Source organism: Euphorbia lathyris, chromosome 2 (genome assembly GCF_963576675.1).
Source record: "Euphorbia lathyris chromosome 2, ddEupLath1.1, whole genome shotgun sequence".
NCBI lineage: Eukaryota > Viridiplantae > Streptophyta > Magnoliopsida > Malpighiales > Euphorbiaceae > Euphorbia > Euphorbia lathyris.
In genome coordinates this window covers 90,316,645-90,336,657 of record NC_088911.1, presented here as the reverse complement: position 1 = coordinate 90,336,657, position 20,013 = coordinate 90,316,645, and the positions used below count along the sequence as shown (strand labels likewise).

The 20,013-nt window shown below is 34.9% G+C and overlaps 1 protein-coding gene across 1 annotated transcript; it reads right to left on the bottom strand.

The window, feature by feature from the left end:
* Positions 1-2,319: 2,319 nt before the first annotated feature.
* On the bottom strand, positions 2,320-19,421 carry LOC136218908 (trafficking protein particle complex II-specific subunit 130 homolog). The gene is made up of 21 exons (XM_066006080.1): positions 19,112-19,421; positions 17,927-18,156; positions 17,518-17,699; positions 15,975-16,158; positions 15,529-15,619; positions 13,687-13,847; positions 12,152-12,241; positions 11,863-12,024; positions 11,562-11,623; positions 11,170-11,260; positions 10,668-10,831; positions 10,305-10,515; positions 7,702-8,247; positions 7,380-7,592; positions 6,126-6,519; positions 5,931-6,021; positions 5,690-5,774; positions 4,519-4,708; positions 3,641-3,921; positions 2,941-3,028; positions 2,320-2,837 (listed from the first exon to the last, which is right to left on the bottom strand). Exons 1-21 carry the CDS (start codon positions 19,173-19,175, stop codon positions 2,662-2,664), a joined length of 3,756 nt encoding a protein of 1,251 aa, XP_065862152.1. The 5' UTR covers positions 19,176-19,421; the 3' UTR covers positions 2,320-2,661.
* Between the last annotated feature and the right edge of the window lie 592 nt (positions 19,422-20,013).

Sequence of the window (20,013 nt, the reverse complement as noted above, 5' to 3'; positions counted from 1 at the left end):
TCTTTTTATCGTTTTTTTTCCTTTTTCCAGATGAATTCCATAGCTGTTGCATTTCTTATCAATTGATATGATAAAATAATATTTCATCATAAATAAATATATGATAAAAATAATACTATAATACATTTCAAAATTCAATTTGGATTTAGTGCAATGTTTGTTTGTTTTTTACATGGAACCGACCAATGAAAAAAAAAACATATCAATTTATTGGGATATGCTTGGTGTAAAGAAATGAAGTGTACAAATGTTATCTTTTTATTGATAAGGTCCAATGGACCGAGACTAGGGCTATAAATGAGCCGAGTCGCTCATGAGCGGCTCGGTGATCGGCTCGATAAAAGCTCGGCTCGACTCGACTCGATTTGTAAACGAGCCGCTCGTGAGCATGATTTACTAGCTCGGTTCGTAAACGAGCCGAGCTTGAGCAGGCCAAAACTTAGCTCGAAAGCTCGCGAGCAGGCTCGATTAGAACATTTATGAACAAATTTTAGTTTTGTAGAAAACTATATAGTTTTATGTTAGTTCACAAATATCTAAACTTAATATTATTTCATTTGCTATTATATGAGTTCGTTCACAAACATAATAAATGAGTAATAGACGAACTATTTGTAAGCATCTTGTTTATTTATTCAGGAACTTTGCTTGTGAGCTTGTTTATGTACACAATTAAAGAGTTATTTGCGAGCAAACTTCACAAATATAATTAACGATTTACTCACAAACAATTCATGGTTAGATAATTTTCTTAATGAACCAAGTCCAAAAGAGGATTTTAAGCTCGAAGCTCGGCTCAAGTTCGTTAATTTTATAGCAAGCTCGGCTCAGGCTCGAGCTTGTTAATTCTATAGCGAGCCGAGCTTGAACAGGCCAAAGCTTGGCTCGGCTCGGCTCGGCTCGATTACAGCCCTAACCGAGACCGTAAAATTTCTCCAAAAGGTGTTGGGTTTTTTCAGATAGAAATAAATAAATAAAATAAAATAGCAGAACTAATAAAATTAGAGGACTACAACTCCACTTGGTTTCTATTTTTATTATTGATATTGGTTGTTAGTTCTCTTTAAACCATAAACAATAAATCTATATATAGGCCAATATTTAGTAATTACTAACCTATTTAGTAGCTATTAACTGTTATTTATTATATATTAATTTTAGTAACTCTACTAATTAGACATATTAAATATGTTTTTTTATAACAACTGAATCAAATAATTAATTATTAAATTTGAATAAAAAAAGATACAAGTGCTTTCAATCATTGTTTTTTACTTTTAAAAGCAAGTATAATAGAATTACAAAATAAAATCTTAATTTTCATTAAAAGAAAAACCATTGCACCCTAAGTTTATTGGAAAGGATTAATTTGATATTTTATATTTATTGTACCCTAAGTTTATTGTTCTCATAGAAGGAACTTCAGCTCAATTTTTTCTCATAATAGAAAATCTAGTTCAATTTTTCCTTTTCTATGTAAAATTCTTCGGAAAATGATGAAATAGAACTTTTTTATCCTTTTCTATGTAAAATTCTTCGGAAAAATGATGAAATAGAACTAGAAGATAGCGGAAAAATTGAACCGTTCTGCTATAAGTTTAAAAATGAACATCTCCAATGACCAAGGTTAAATTGACTCTTATCCCTGAAGCTTTAGAAAAATGAAAAATGAGTTTAGTTAGCTACCTATTATACCCCGTCATTCCTACTGCAAATAAGGGTCATACAAAGAAATTAACCATTAACAATGTGACTCAAATGCCAGTAGCTCCGTGTTCATGTCAGTGGCTTCTCTACCAAACAGCCCTCGATTAGCTAGAAAAAGTCTCGCCTAGACACTTACTGGATGCTAGTCTTTTTGCAAACTTGTAGCTCTTCGAAATAGTATTAAATGGGTCTGAGAGCTTCATATTTCTGCTGTTACTTTTGAGAAGGATGACAAAATTGTAAACATTGTAGTTAACAGTTTCTTTTCCATGAAGAAATATCTATCCGAATTTTGCTGTGATTGATAAGTTTCAGCATCTGTTACAAAACCGTTCACGCATGATTGTATCAATCTGTCCCCGGTTAGCAAATAGAGTAACTCATACTCTTACTAGGAATATCCTTTCCAATGCCAGTCCATTTATTTGTTTTTCTATTCCTAATTGTTCAAGGACCTTTGTCCTTCTGAGAAAAAAAAAATAACAATGTGATTCAGATAGAGCTACCGATATCATACCAAATCCCAGTAACTGAATCGCATAAACATAACATAAAAGAATTTAATGTGTTTATACCCTAGAGATTTTTATTTTCTTAAATAAAATTGTATAATAGCAAATATTACCCCAAAAGCTCATAAGGGTAATATGAAATTTTTTGCTTCTCGAGTCCAATTGAATTTGTTGTACACGAAGAATACAAGGCTTCCACTATACAAGAAGAGTAAACAAAATTACATAGCAGCCGACACTCCAAAAAGCTACTTCTACCTGCCAACTAAAGCCTCTTGATCCAACTACAATAATAGACATACAAATTTACAGACTTTTAAGGTAAACCCAAACTGGAAGCTTAGCTTCAACATGCCTCCCAGTTTCGTATTTTCTGGAATTGTATAGAATCGATTTCGAACAAAAACTAGCTAAGATGGGCAGAATCAAGAGCCAACAACAATTATGCTGGTATGCAAAAGGAGGAGCTCAGAGCAGGAGGCATCACACAAACAAGATGAGGCCCTGGAGGATTACTACTGATATTTAACTCGTCAACATTTGGCAGCCCAAGTCGGGGAGGACGAACATAACCAGCTACCAGAGGCACACATAGTACTGAGATAACTATCCTCGACCCTGACACAAGTTTGCGAAAATTGTTAGAGAAATTGCTTGCCAAATATATATTTTTTTCTCTTGCAGTTAAAAATCACAACACAAGTGGAGATAATTTTGGAACCTTGCTTTGTGGACAGAGAAACATGCCCTCTCTTCCTCCCAGCAATCATCCAATTCTCAGAATTTGCATTGACTTCATATAACACGTCCTGTTGCACAAGCAGATATATCTATAATTATTAGCTCACACTTCCACAACATCAACTAATTCACATAGGTTTCAAATATGTAAAAATTGGTCATATTACATACGCCTGTAACTAGGAAGCCGGTAAACACAAAGTTACTGATGGAATTATCAAGGTTTTGATCTAGTATCGCCAAACAGGTATAAGAAAAAAGAACATGCAGAACACAAATTATTGAAGTCAACTGAGTTCATAGTCAGGCTTTGTCAAGGACGCTTTTTGCTTTCAAATACTAACCAATTGAAAGCCATAATCTCTAAACTCTGTGTTTTTATTTCCCTCTTTCAGCTTGTTCAGCACAACGTTTAGAGCAGAAGGCTGACAGATTATGTGGAGTGTTGAACAAAAAGCAATACAGTGGATATTTACATTTCAATATAATTTCTTCTGCTGAGGGAACCCTTGTGCCCTAGTATAAGGCCAGTAGGGATTTCCAGGGCTTAACAGGAAACTGAAGCAGTTGCCCTTGCCATGGTGGAAGACTTGAGGACAAAAATGAAAAAAAATGGGGAAAAAAAGGTATAAACTAAAGGAATCTGCTGCAATATATTATAATTCTTTACGCATACTCACATCATCTTCACCATAACCCTTCAGCCTTTCGATCCTCCAATTCATGGAAACAAGTTGCCCAACTCTCAAACTAGACAAAGTAAGAGGAAGAAAACCAACAGCTAAGCATGGGTCAAGAACTGGTCTTTGGAGTACAAGAGCACTCCTGAAGATCAAGTCCTGCTTAGCAACTTCAGGCCCAACTGCATCTGAAGCCACAGGTGGATGCGCTCCAAATGTTCTGTCACCAGAAATTCCATATCTGATATTCAATATGCTCTCTGGTTGTTGTGCCTTGGCATCTGTAAAGAAAGCTTTTTATGAGAGATAATATGATGTCTATGAGAGATATTATCTCTAAAGAAACTGATGCAGCAACATTTTGCAAAATAGAATAAATAAGGAAAATAGTTATGCAGCATATTTATTGAAGATATTAGCCCAAAACATTATTTTGTCTTTTCTTGTGTTTGGAGAATTAGGAGCATCAGTCAATGGAAAATTTTGACTTGATCAAAGGAAAACTGAAGTGGTTTGCAAGAAAACTAACTGCCAACCATGCAGATGCCAAATTATACTTCAGTTGATAATTAATACTATAACCTTATTGATAATTATACTGCAGATGCCAAATCTATGAAAATATGATCCCAAACCAGATATAAATAGAATACTCAGCATTAAGTGAAATCATTAAAACCAAATTAGTTAGACATTCAATATATATATATATATATATATATATATATATATATATATATGGTCCATTACCAGAAATCATTAAAACCAATTAGTTAGAGATTCAATAGAAAACATATTATCTAGCGATCCAAGGGAGCCATCCGACATTTGGAATAGCTAGAGATATACATATAATCAACACAATCAAGTATCTATACCTTCATCAACTATATTCCTTAGGCAAATACTGAACAAGATTGCTCCTCTAGAGGTTGGAGAAATCATAAGTGGAAAGAAGCTTGAAGTTGGTCTTCCATCACCTTGTCCAGTATGAACAAATCCATCTTGAAGTTCAAGCCAAGCATCATATACTGTCAATGTGGCCTTCACTTGAGAGTGTAGTGTCACCTGAAAGTGATTGTTATGTGCATTGGAAAGAAGATGAAAAAGATCACAATGAAGACAGTTCATAACAATTCTAGTTATATAACCAGTGCGAATTGTCAATGTCTAGAGAACCACTGAAATAGTCATTCTAAGATGTCACTAAGCAGAGAAGAATCTAGGCTCGCTTGGTTCAGCTTGTGCTAATAGTTGTTAGCTGATAGTTGATAGTTGATTGCTCATTCAATAAATGTTTGGTAAAACTAGATAAATTGTTGCTGGTAAAATATAAAAGGACAAATTTAGATATATTTAAAAAATAATATACAAATAAATTAGAAAAATACAAAACTGGAATACAAATATTAATAAAAAATATCAAAATTTTAAAAATAGACATTTACATAGTCATATCAGTTTTAAGAATATAAATATGCCAAACAAATATTAGTCCATAATACTCTCAAAAAAAAAATATTAGTCCATAACAATGGAAAATATGTATATAGTTCACAACAATATATGTATATAGTTTTTTTTAATGGAAAATATTTAGATTAAAAATGTATACTATATAGTTAGGCTAGTTAAAACAAAACATCAACCTATTTATTTTTCTTGGACTAGAACATGTCATATAAGAACACTGATCAGTTTCAAATTAGTAAATCTCCATCATCAAGCAAAAATAATTAGCTCATAAAGTTGTCCACTTGTGTTGAAAAGTAAGATGATAATTGTTTATGATGAAAAGAAATCATATGTTTTTTTAAAGGGTAAGCTAGTCAAAATAAAATAAATACAATCAGCTTTTTGTGAAAAGCACCGAAATGGAGCTTTTTGAAACAGCAACTGTTAGGCATCCAAAAAGCAACCAGCTACTTTTCAGAAAACCTTACCAAACACCTTATTGTTTGGGATAAAAGCAGCTCCGGAAAGGTAAGCCAGCAATCACTTAGTTCGATGGACAGCAAAATTTACTAGCTCATTGTATTTGAGACATACCTGAAGAAGTAGAGTACCATCATTGCATTTATCAGCCACGTGACTACTCACATGGAAGGGATCAGTGAAATGCACAGCTATAGTCCTGCATGTAGGAGCCAGATGTATAAGGGAATAGACAGAAGGACCAACAGAAGGAGAAATAAACAAAATACAAAAAAAATACCAGAGTAAAAATAACCAAAACAAGGAAAAAGAAAAACTGTATAATAATCTGGGATGTGATGGACAAGCACCATGCCTTTCAAATATCTGGTTGTGTGACACCCCAAATTCAAGTTTCAATGCTATTGTTCGCATGCCATCCACAATGCTTTGTGTTTGAGGAGTTGCTGCTCATGACAAACAATAAGTTACAGTCAAGAAAACAATTGAATGCAACAAAGAGCTATACACAACAAGATAGCAACCAGCAAGGTCTTCTGATTATTATGACCTGAAGATGATCCTTTTGGAAGTGTGTCACTGAGAGCACGAATTGGAATCCAAATAACAGAATTCAAATCACTTGCCCAATCTGGAAAATTAATTCGACCGTCACAAAGACCTAATTGCTCAAGTTTTTTATTAGCAGCCAACAAACAGTCTTTTTGAGTGCCATTCAAGTTTGTCTTGTCAAGAGCACTGTGTGATTCATTGGCACAGGTTTCCATCTCAATAGCATATGACTCTTCAATCTTCAAACCTGGACCAGTATCAATGTGCAAGACTGCATCTAAGAGAGAGTAGTCAATAGGCCGTACTATAATCCCAACAAACTGGGTTTCATTTATCAGCAAAGCAGATGATACAGCTGCAGTCAGATCAACCAATGGTCTTGGCTTGAAAACCTGTGAAAGGAAATGCTCTATTAGATGCTAATTGTGATACTTGGGGGGGGGGGGGGGGGGGGGGGGGGGGGGTGTACTTTGTTAAAATCTAAAAATCTACTCCTCCCCGCTTCCTATACTTAGAAAATGATCCCAATGAAGCCAATGGTGAGACAAAAGGAAGCCCAGTATTGATTATTCCCTTAGGCCTATTCTCTCTCCTTCAACTAAGAAATTCAAATCAGCACTTGAAGCAGGAGTCTAGCTAAGGCTAGTATGCTAGAATTCAAATGTCTTGTTCTATTCTAAGGCTCGGACACGGAGTTGGCTCTGTTCTATTAATAGATAAGCAGCGGTTGCTTACCCACGGACCCATAAGCCTTCTAGGCAAGTGCATAAAAGAGAGGGGAGGTAGCTTCAAGAAAGATAGAGTTATCATATCACACAAAGGCCTTGACTCGCCTATCCGAATCCTTTATCACTCTTAGACCTAATATTAAACAAAGTACAGAGGCGAAATGACTAAGATCTTTCTTAACCAGAAGATAGAATCCTATTGTTAAACTGGGGAGACAGAAGGAAAGGCATTCAGGGCTGAAAGAATGGAACTCGCTCTAAGGGACCCCAACTGGAGATAGGAATGTTCCGCGTGTGTGAGTCAACTAACCCGTCAAAGACAGACATACAGTAGAGACCCAGGCCATTTAAATCATTACACTGAAACAAATTCAGTTAGGAGGCTAAATTATTTTAGAAAATTAAAGAAATGAAAAAAATATATTTTGACAAAATTATAGCTCTGGTCATAAATCATCATTACTTCCAAAACATTTTACCATTGATTTACTACTTCTTTTACCATGTATTATGAGAAACACTACCTTCAAAATGGGCCTAGTTGGCTTTTCATAACTCATAAAATCATCACTGTCTGCTGGGCCACCCTTGGAGAAACTATGTGATCTAAATCTCAACTGGCCAATTTGCCCAGTAAGAACCCCCAAGACATAGGAACCTGGTTTGTGGGGGGGTAAAGCCAGAGTAATCGCATTCTTACCAGGCTTTAGAACAGTTGCAGTCGAGCTCCTTAACGCCTGAAATACCAGATGAAATTCTTCAGTAATTAAGAATGCCTAATCTCTGTCATATTTAACTGCAGTAAACTATTGAAAATCAGCATCACCCATTGCAGGAAAAGCATACCTTAGCACCTTCATCAGCATTAAATGTAGCCATCAAAGTGAGGCTAAGTGAGTCGAGAGTTATATCATCAGGAAAGCCACTCCAAACAGTCACGGAGAGACTTCCTGGATCACCATCACATAACTTCAATGGGGGTCCAGGATTTCCAGAAAATGTAATTAATGATGAGACATCCAAGGGCACGGGATCCTTCATCTCACTGTGCGCAAGGCGAATGACCTCTGTCTGAAAAGCCTGGCGCTCCTTGATAGAGAACAAACCTTTGTCTAAAGAAAGTAGTCGGACACAGGATGATAGGTAGCCAGCTTGATCATTCAGCATCTTCTGACATTCAGCTAAATTCGGTAGGAAATCAGCCAATAGCTCCTGCCATCCTTCACCAGAATATAATGCACAAACTTTCTCATATGACTTTGCTGCCAGATCAAAGTTCCCATGCCTGAACCAAACTGCTGCTATTTCTCCATCAAGAACCACCCCATGTCTTTTCCACCAGGAATGATGGTAATTGTCAGCAGCACCTTTGGTTAGCTCAAGATATTTTTTCTGCAATGATAAGAATATAAAATGTCAAACATGTGGACAAATAATAGCTATATTTAACAGATATAATCAATATTTAAAAATAAAACAATTAGACAACATTTGAAAGCCTAATCAAGTCTGATAAGTGCATCTATTTGATTTATTCAATGAAAATAAGTTGCTAACTTAATTTAAAAAATTTACAACTATCGCTCTTCAAATCAAATAGATGCTGAGATCAATTTAGGCGTCAAAATGGTGGCATTCGAAGAAGAAAAAAATGGATTAGGCGTCAAAATGGCCCCTAAAGTTGGCAGCTAAGATCAATTTAGCCCAAATCGAATTTTCAAGTTGGCAAATTTTGACAAATTAGCCCAAATCTTTACAAATTTTAGATACTAAAACTGATTGTATTTGGGCCAATTTGTTAAAATTTGCCAACTTGAGGGCTGAGTTCATACCTAAAATTCGATTTGGGCTAAATTGATCCTGACTGCCAACTTTGGGGGCCATTTTGACCCTTAATTCCAGAAAAAAGAAAAAAAAATCAACTGAAGTCTGGTAAAACCATCTTCTGATAGTCATGCTGAAAACCAAAAGCATCCTATACATTTTCAAGAAAGAAAGATATGATCACAAATATATGCAAGCATCATCACAATTTGTTTGCAATTAGTCAACATATGAAATAAGTCGCCAGATTTTCCAGGAAATAGGAGTGGAAAACTTCAGTAAATTACTACAAATGGAGACTGATGCTTGAACATCAAGATTATAGGAATCATGTCTCTCTGGAAGCTAAAGCTGAAGTTAGAGACTCTACAGTTGTGCACTAATTTAATTGAAGCCTTTTTTTCATCGGATACTATGGGAACTAATCAGTTGATTATCTTTTCTTTGTCCCTTTTTTCAAATATATAGGCTTCTTTTAGTTTAGGTTTCCACCCATTTGTTCCTCTCCAACATCAAAATTTTCTACAGAATTCTGCTGAAGTCCTAGTATTCTCATTAAGATCATAGCTAGAGAACCTTATCTTTAAGCACATAGTTTTTCAATTCAACTAATAATTTTCTTTTTCATTTTTCTTTCTTCTTTCATCTTAATATAGCGCTCACAAATTCAGCATTTCTTGTTGCAAACCCCGTCACTAACCAGCCTTAGACGATAACATATGAAATTAACTTTCATCGGCCCTTCTATCTAAGAAGTCAATAATAATCTAAAACACACTTCCTATCAGCCTAGTTATCATTATCAAGTTACTCCCTCTGGTTTTTAATATATGTGTTTAAGGTTTTTCACAAAAACCAATAAAATATTAATTATACTATTAAAATTACTAATTTACCCTCAAATACTTCTCTCTTAAAACTTTACCTTCTATGCAAAAATTCTCTTTCTTAAATATTATGTCTTAATTAGAATTGTTCGCATTAATACTAAACCTCTCTCTTAATAAGGGAAAATTTGAGAAAAATTTGTCAAAAGTGCATTGGTAATACAAAACATCATACAAAAAGAACAAATTGATAATCCTAAAATGGCATATAAAAATGGAGGGAGTATTATTTAATCAAACTTCAGAACTCCAGAGCAACACTCGATAATGTTAGGGACAAGAATTGGTATTTACATAGACGCAAAACAGAATGCTATGATCCCATCAGAAGGGGTAAGTAGCACACATATGGAGACTCTTTTTTACAAGACAGAACCATATCATGTGGTTTGACTATATTTTACACTGGCTGTCATTGTCAACCTACCACAACCCTCCTTTATCTGGGCTTGGAACCGGCTATACCCCCAACAACATAGGCATAGTTAAAAAGCTTAAGAAAGAGGGCCTTGAAAATTAATTCGTAAGCAGTGTACATTGCGTTTTTTTAAGTGGAACAAACAATTTGGTGAACGACAAAATTAATTGGTAAGCACTCTGCGTTTTTGTAAGTGGAACAAACAATTTGGTGAATGACAAAACTTAATTATCAGAAATCAAGCTGAGCTGAAAAATACCAAATAAAAGATAAATTAATGAAGAGGAGCACAGTGTCCGTAAGTAGAATAAATTCAATACCTCAAACTCGTCTAGAGATGACAAGGAATTCCGTAGACCTGCATCAGAAATTGTCCGCTTAAGTGCATGCTCAGCAGCAACATGTATCTCAGCAAGTCTCATTGGTCGATCCATTGAGCCATCAAAATTGCCAGGAGAAGAGTTAGTTCGTGACATAGAAGCATTTGCTTTATGTAAGGGAGGCATCCTTGGAGATGCATCTGAAGCTGATCTGTCAACATACATACATATCAAAATCAAAATTTGAAACATATTAAAGGAAAGAAAGACAAGGGGTTGCTTGACTATATGTATACATCTTTTTGAAATGTATATTTAAAGAACCAATAACAATACATTTGCTTCATTTGTTGAATCCATTACCCATCAGTCAAGACTGGGCGACCTTCAAACATTTCAAACATGTTCCCAGCAGAAAGGGAAGCCCTTCGCCGATTAGCTTCCCGTAATAGTATAGAAGGTTCAATAGGTAAGGGCTTCCTCTGAATGCCAAAATGCTTAATTATAGGAGTAGCTTGAAGGATTACCTACACAAAGATAAAATGGTCAACAATGCTGTAGCTGAAACTCAAACAAATTTTATCAATAACAAGAAGAAATTGAAAGTTCGATCCTGAAAGTCCGGACACTCATGCTCCATCACTAATACAGGTCACCCAATAGCAGTGCCATTAATGGCCTGTTATTTCAAATGCATTATATCTCATGTCATTTAGAAGTGACAAAATTCACGATTTCTGCCGTTAACAACTAGAAAATTCATCATATAAAAGAAAGTATAATGGTGACACTGGTTGCAGTATGCATAAACACACCCAAATTTTATTTCTACAACTCCAGATGGATGAACCATCCCAAGATTTACCTTTTCCTTCATAATCACCTCAGAAGAAGCATCAGTTGGTACTGAAGGCCAAACTGCAGGTTTAGGCCAAGGTAGCATGCTGAGTGTAGCACTGGTCAAAAGGACACACATGTCAAAGATGGAAACAATGCAAGAAATATTATACCTCAATGTCTTTATAACAATTTGGCAAAAGCCTAAGGCCGTATTTGTTTTGAGTGGTGGGTGGGAGGAAGGAAAGGGCTGTATTAATTTTTGCAATGTATCTATATGTCTAGATACATCCCCAAAATCCATTCATCCCGTTCCTTCCACTCATACTTAAAACAAGCACTACCTAGAATGATAAATATATGACAAAAACAAAGAGAGAAAGCAGCAAGTAGGTTTGCTCTTCAAAATTTAATTTTTACCTGTTGACTGGACTTCTTTCTATATCTGTTCCATATCCAATTAAATAGGCAAGCCTCATGAACTGCCAAAATTATAAGTACATTCATTTAAAGGCCCTTCTAGTAAGAATAAGGAATGCAAACGTCAAATTTGTAGAAAATGTTCTTGCACAACAATCTCCTACATAGTGTCCAAAGAACTCTTTATTTTTTCAAATTTCATGAATCATTCAACAGTATCTTGCTCCTTTTACAAGTTCATAAGATTGTTATATTCACAGATCAGATCATTCCATGGATTACATAAGAGAAAAAGGTTTACCTTAATTCGACATAGTGAATAAAGATCACCCAGAAGACGGTAGAACTCCTTTTCAATGTCGGGTGCCACAGCTCCATCATTATAATGAGAAGCGGTTGCATTGATTAAAGCCAAGCATGCAGTTACTACCCAAATTTCTCGCAGACAAAAAGGCAGTGTACTCTAGAAGCATCCAAGAGAGGTGTGGAACAAAAAAGAAGTATAAGAGAGATCAGAAACACTAACTTCCAGATATATATATATATATACACAAACAATGGAAGAAATTAAGCATGAAATTATCAAATACCTCATGCAATGTAAGGACCTTAGAAAAGCTGATCACGAACGGGTACCCCCTTGATGCAACCTCAAATGGTCGATTCAACTTGAACAAAAGCTGCAAGAACAAATATCAAAGATTATGTAAGTCATCACCAAGAGAAATCTGCATTCTAGGCAATGTCCAATAATTTATGATGGAATTCTGAAGCGAATTTTGGGAGTGAAAAGGTGAGAAGTATCTGAGTTACTAAGGAGAGCACTATGATCGTAGGTACTCAAAGGCAACCCTAGCAAGCCACTTTTGGCTTCTCAAATCTGGTTAATCTTACACCACATCAAGGTTGTTAATTTTGAAAAATTCACTTCTGATACCTATCATGGTAGAGTTCTAAATGAGTAATTTGTGACAAAAGTAGCACAACTTTTGGATCTGTCAATATCTCCATGTCTGTTTACGAATACCCACATATCTTTGAGTCTATGCCTCCTCAAACAAAGTTAGTTCCCTTCGTAGGGGAAAGAGGTAGATGAAAAACATAGTTATTAATGGCGCGCCTAGGCGCATGGCACAGGCCTTAGCGCCATGACACCCTCATGGCGTGGCACAACCGCCGGGGAGCGCGCCTGGTGCGCCATTTTGCACCGAGGGACAGTTGCCAAAGGCGCACCAAGGCACGCCTTGGTGACATTGGGGCAGTTAGCGGCAGTTTTATGGTGTTTTTGACAGTTACATATCTGGAAAACGTGTTCTGAAGGGTCCCCAATGAGAAAAAAGAATATATTAAGAAGGAAGAGAGATTATACGTTTGAATTAATTAGAAGAGGAAGCGACATAGTCTTATTAGTTGTTCGAGATGAGGAGGAAGAAGAAACTGATTTTGTTGATGAGGATGAAGAGGATCAGTTTCATGATCAAGAGTTTGATGATGGTTCGGATGAGTGTGATAGTCATGATGAGGAGTGATGAATTTGGAGAGTTTTGATCGGGAGTAGGACTTAGGATTTAGTATTCAACTTTAGCTTTCTAACATGAGGTCTATTTTGCATTTTAAAATTTATATATGCTTAAGAATATTGCCATGATTTAAAAATCAAGAATATTGCCATGATTTAGTATTCACTGCGTTTTTATGCTAGTTTTATAACTTTTGTTTTTGTAACTGTGCCGCCTTGTCTCGCTATGGCACGCGCCATCGCCGTGCGCCATGCGCCAAGGCTCTAGGACCCCTTGCGCCTTAATGCGCTATGCTCCTTTAATAACTATGATGAAAATTATATTCTAAAAAAATCTCAACACCTATGCAAGATTCATTTTAAGATGTTGCTTTTATCTAATCTAGTTTGAGCTCAATGGATTCAAAACTTTTAAGCATATTATAGAACACAACTCTCAATGATTAAAATTAATTGAATCAAAGAATTACTTACACAACCTACATAGAATAGAAACAAAGCAGATCTGCCTAGATAATGAAACATCTAGAATTTTATTGCTTTCTTTTAAGAAATATCTACCATGTAACAACTTCAAAATTTTAAGTAACTGCCGATCTTCCATACCTTTGATTGACAGGCAAAGAGATACTGCCTAAAATCAAATTCTTTAAAGGAATCATCTTGAACAATCTGTGTCAAAGGCTTGCTTCCAGAATTCAGCAGTGCTGCCTGATCATCACCATGATCTGTTCCTCCAAAGTCTCTCTGCTTCCCAGCCATATTAACTATATATTTTTGGTATAAGTTATTCAACATTTATTCAACAAGAAAATTGCAGATGACAAGCACAAATAAATAAGAGTGCATTTACTGATACAATTATAACAATTATCTAATCATAAAAACTAGGAAACCTCTAGGGAAAAAACAAGGGTTTCAACTCAACAAGATTGAAAAGAAAATGTGATGCACATAATCAAGGAGGATAAAGATATCATAAACCATTGAAAATCAAATTTTATAAGCTAACCAGTGGATTTCTGAAAATGAACAAAATATAAGAAATTGATATGTAGTATCGATACTTAGCTTGACTTCATGCCAATAAGATAAGTTTTGTTGCACCATCTTCTTGCATCCCAATTTTAAATGATTATAGCAATCCATTAAAAGTTACATAAGTGCATCTCAAGAAGACAGTTTTTTTTGCACCATCTTCATTCCAATTTTAAATGGTTACAGCAATTTATCAATAGCTACAACACTGCATCTCAAGAAGGTAGGTTTTTTTTTGCACCGTCTTCTTGCAGTCTAATTTTAAATACTGCAATCTATTAAAGCTACATCACTGCATTCAGTGCATCCTGTTTCAGGGTAGGCAGCATATGTTGTGCTCTTCCCCTTTTACATACCACAGCGACCTATCCATGCCTCAACTTTTTGTTAAGATTGTTCAGGAAGGAATATGGTCAACATCAAGGACACAGAGTACTCATGTTCAAGATGAACACATCTTTAGATTACAAAATTGCTGTTCGAGACTGTTTAGTCTCTGGTGCCTAAAACGCAGTTAACAATGATATTTCGGTAATTTAGTCCGTAACCAAAGGAAGAATATAGGTATTCATTAATTTAACACTTCATGAGAATAGAAAGGTGAAGAAAAGAGTTTTAAGTAATACGCGAATAAATTTCATCTAACCACCTACCTACTCTTGTGGTGAAAATGAAACATAAAGTTAAAGTGACAGAATGAGACCTAAGTTTGAGGGAATAAGAAAAAGATCCTCAAGTCCAAAGTTTGAACTTTAGTTCTGTATGACAAAATACGAGACAAATTTCAAATTGAAATTATAAAATGTTTCATTCATGCAAGGACAGTGTCCTTGTTGACAAGAATATGAGGTCAGATTGTTTAACAAGGCAAATAAATTTGCAAGCATATAAGAGATATAGTCCATTGATTCAATCCAGAGAATCATCCTACCATGGGATTAAGTCTCTATACATATATGGGAATAGTTGTTTTCAAAGTCCTACTTTCAGGATAATTGGATCTGGAAGTCATGCTCACTTAGTGTTTCTCTCTCTCCTTTTCTCCTCCATTCTTATATTTTTTTTCCTTTCTATAGGACTGTTCACTATGATAATCTGATTTAGTGTTCGCACGACCACTTTCCCATTTTTCCAAGTGCTCTAATATATAACAATTTACAAATGTTAAAGGTATGAAAAGAGAAGGGACTAAATATGGTACATATATACTCACAGATTATATGTATCTTTAATAGATTGCAATATTTAAAATTACACATGCATTATAAAATAAAATAAAATAAACAGCATTGTCCTAAATCATATGCTCATACTCATTGATTCGACATTCCCAGAAACATTGGAATGGTACAGAGAAAGAAAAAAAAGGTAATAAAAACACTCATATTCATAAACTTTTAAATTAAGCACCTGTTTCAAGGTAGCAGAGCTCTAGTTCATCATATTCACGTAATGCATCTTCATGAAGATTAGCCATTTCAAACATAAAAGCCAAGCTTTCCTGGGGAAAAAATGTATATCTTAAAGATAAAAGAAATCTCCAAATTAGCTACAATATAATCCTATATAAACTAGCGTAAATATAGGGCACATACATGGAAGCAAAAGATTTCTCAAAGCATGCAATATGAAAGGGAATTAATTTGCGGAGCAATCGATGGAGATACAAAAATCTAAAGTTATCAAAAGAATTTGTGTCTAGAACAAGTATTTTCAAGATAATTAAGATCTAAATTGAGAAGAAAAACATCATATGATGAGTGCTAATTATTCTCTTCCCATTCAGAAATTTTCCACATAGCTATGAACTCGTGATCACATTAGCTTGGACAGATAGAATTGGGAAAAGGAGAAACCTTGAGTATAAAAAAATTACAGAAGTTCCAAACTGGCATGAACCGCTGTTCGCTGAGCTTGCGTATTTCATCCTCATAAAACTGTACACGCCTATCCAACATATTTTTGACACACTCCATAACTTTCAATTCCAAATCTTCCCAAAAACTTGATACAGGGCCATGAAGATCAAATTTACAGCACCTGGATAAAGCTGACAGTTTTAGAAAATTCTAGGAAGAGATAAAATAGACCCACATAACTGTAACAAAAGCATGTACTAACAAAAAGCAGGAAGAACAAATCGCAAGCAAAAATTGACTGATATTTTTTCCTTGGTGCTGATTAGGTTAGAGTATAGTCTCCATTCCTTTTAGTTGATTCTGGATATCAATATATATGATAGAATTAGTGTCTTTACTTATGCTCACTTCTCAACTGTATTTCTTAGTCACCCCTGAAAACCTACTCATTTAAGGTATTTTGCAGTCGTAGCAACAAAGTTGTATAGGTACACTCCATAGCTCTTATGTTATCAGTACACAGCCAAGTTTTCTGTTGCATGCAACAGCACTTCAAATCTATACAACAAAAACACCTCCACATTTCGAACAAAAAGTGGTCAGATTTCTGATCCCTTAAAAGTTCTTTTAAAGAAATTTTTTATCTGAATCATTCCCCATGTCAACCAAAAACAAAGGACTGCACGCTCCATTCCCCATCCCCCAGTACCATTTTCGTCGACCCCCAAAATATTCATCTGAAGCATCCTTCCTCTACTCCATCAATCGTCCATGTCATTGATCAAGTTCCAACACTCACAATACCTAAATACAACCACGACAAGGGCACATTTAACAGATTTGGACGATAGCATATTTGGCTGGCTTAACTAAATTTCTCAGTGTATCATAACTCTTATACAGGATCAGTGCTCCCTGATCCAATGGCAATATAAATCCTTAAGGATATCTAATTCCGCAGGGCAAACAGCACACCACCAGACATTATACCTTCGCCTACAGATTCCAAGGGGATAATTCACCTTATCTACTCTTGTTAATCTGTAACAACACAAAAACTTAATTCCACCAACATATGTCCCAAAAACTCAGTTCTTTAAGACATCATTCTGGTTCTGTGAGCCAATATATTTCCCTTATTAGTCTACTCTATTTTTTTTCACTTTCACAAAAAGGTAAGTTCTTTTATACAGAGATATGAAGATATAACATTTTGGCATTCTTGTTAACTTGGAAGAAGGGGATGCAGTCACAGATTTTCAATTGTATCTCTAATCTTCTTCGAGTAAGGTAATACAAACAGAAGTAGTTGCAAGGATCTAATAAAGAAATTGCACTGATTCATGAAATGAATATAAAGGGAGAGTATATAGATGAACTTACAGAGAGTACACCAAATTTATAACAACAATTGCATAAAATTCCAAAGATTAGGACAAGCTAAAACATGCAAATATATAAATTCAAGGAAATATAGTTTGGCTACTGCCTTCAACTCTGCAATCGAACAAAAGATTCCGATTAAGATCTTCAAGCATACCTCTCTCTTTTCTTTGAGCTAAATTCAACCTCAAGCTTGGCATATACTTTCTTTGCCATTTTGGTGGCATTATCATTACTTGGAAGGGCTCTACATACAAATACAATAAACCATTCTCGCTCATCATTTTGGGTAATTAATTTCAGGCGAGGTTTAAGAATGGTTTTGAACTCATCAAGATCCTACAAGATGTGAACACAGAAGAACAATAACATTAGAGATCAGAAAATTGCACAAACAAAGACCCAAAAAAAGAAAGGAAAATCACCTTCCATAAATAACAAGAAATATGCAAAACAAAGTTTCACAGTTAGATTCTTTTATAGAGGGATAAATTGCAACCTATGAGTAAACTGGTGTAACCCTTACAATTTAATATATAACTGAGGTCCATAGGACAGGAAACTACCTCACACGTAACAAGAACAACAGTTGCATATGGCTCTCGAAACCAGAATAATGATTGCTCCTGTGGAAACCGACTACGAAGTCTTGCATCCGTGGTTAATATGAATTCAGCAGGAAGATTCTCCACAAACACAGAGTTCCTTGTCTTGTTATTCAAACAAGCTCTTTTGAATGGCAGTCGCTCCACAAATTGATCTTTGATAGTGGGCCAAAGATCACTCACATCTTCAACTGGAAGGAAGTTTGCCACAGAAATATAAGATAGAAATACCAAGCAGTGGTTGGTGATGCATTGTTTGCAACACAAATAAAACAACAAAGAGTTTCTACCAATGAGTTTGGGCTCAGTTGGGTGTTTGCCATACAACATTTGCTAATTACAAAAAAAATTCATAAATCCATATGGTCAATCCACCAAAATATGGTTCACGGCTTCATACCTTGAGGCATTATCTAGAACTAGAACACAAGAATGCAAATTCAACTTTTGTAGAGCTAAAATTGCTCCATAACTAAACATGTACAATTATTATTGAAAAAAGTAAAGGCAAAGGAAAAGTATGTAGGATCCCTTGTTTTATTCCCATTATAGTTTTTAAAAATGCTCTTTCTCCGTCCTGAGGTTTGTATCATTAGCTTTTCCAATAAATTTTAATTAAAATGAAAACATGTAATCCTAGCTCAGTCATAAAATATTTAAAAAAAAGCAACTGAATTTATTTTTAGGGTAATTTATAATTGATGGCAGAAATCTACTACTGTTCTTAGGCACGACAGAGGGTAAAACAATAGTGTAAAAGAACAGAAGATAGCAGTGAACTAAGTGTAACGATCCAAAAGAAAACGGGAAAAAAGAAATGCAGGTCTAGCTGAAAAACATGCGTCATTGTCTTAACCAAGCATCTCAATTCAAAATATCATATAAGGAAATCAACATTATAACAATCAACTTAGCACATCACTGATCTTTAAGCAAAAATTTCCGCATAAGCAATCAGCCAATTTTCAGCATCAAGCTCAGTTCAAATCCATCACTAGAGCTTTAACCTCCCGAAATATGACCAAAATCTTAGCATTAATTGCGACGAAATCAAGGGAATAAACTGAAAGCTTGATTCAAAGAAGGAATGCAAAAATTGAATCTAGAAGGATTGTTAACTTTGTAAAAAGAAAAAATGACAGATACCAGCAACAACGAGGTGATCACAAGAATTCTTGATAGTCTGAAATTGAGCTAGATAGTTGGCCATTTGTCGATCTACAGATTTCTTCGGCAATCCATAGATCGCTAGAGATAGAATAAACAGAGCAGTGGAGTGAGCTCTAGGTTTGTAAGTGAAGCAAGGCTTGGAGTATGTATGAATTATGAATTTCACTCGTGTTGTTGTGAACTTCGGCTTCACACCTTCTCCGTGATCCACTGCTCCCCCGACTTATGATGTTCCCGGATTGCTTTCTTTCATTTCCATTTCTTTTTTTATTTTTTTCTTTCGGCAGGTCGCAGCAAATAAATAAAATAATTGCATAAATAAATTCATTAAATCAAATATAATATCCTATTTTCTGAAAAGTGTATAATTAATCCTAACATGTTAAATGGTTGAAATTTTATCCCTATACTTTTCCAGCAATAACAATTTTACCCTTTTATCGATAAAATGAAACAGTTTTGTATATTTTAACAATTTATTTATAAGTATATTAATAATATAGTAAAAAATTAATAGTTTTTTTTTGTGATTAACTTGTTTATGGTAGATTTAGGTGTTGGTTATTTGTAATTGATGTTCGGAAAGTTTGATTTAACAGTTAAATGATGAGTCAAATAACGTAAAGTATATTGTTCAAATAATCTATCAGGTAGAGGTATAATTAACTTTGATCGAAAATGTTAGAGGTAAAATTTTATCATTTCACACGTTAGGTGTCTGCATGATAGAGCAAATTGGATTGTAAGGAATTTGCAAAAGTATATTACTTTACATTTTATTATACTCAATACTATCTATTTAGAGTTAATTCTACCTGAACAAATAAAACAGACGTATCGATATATGTGACTTGACATAATCCATAGTTACAAGATTC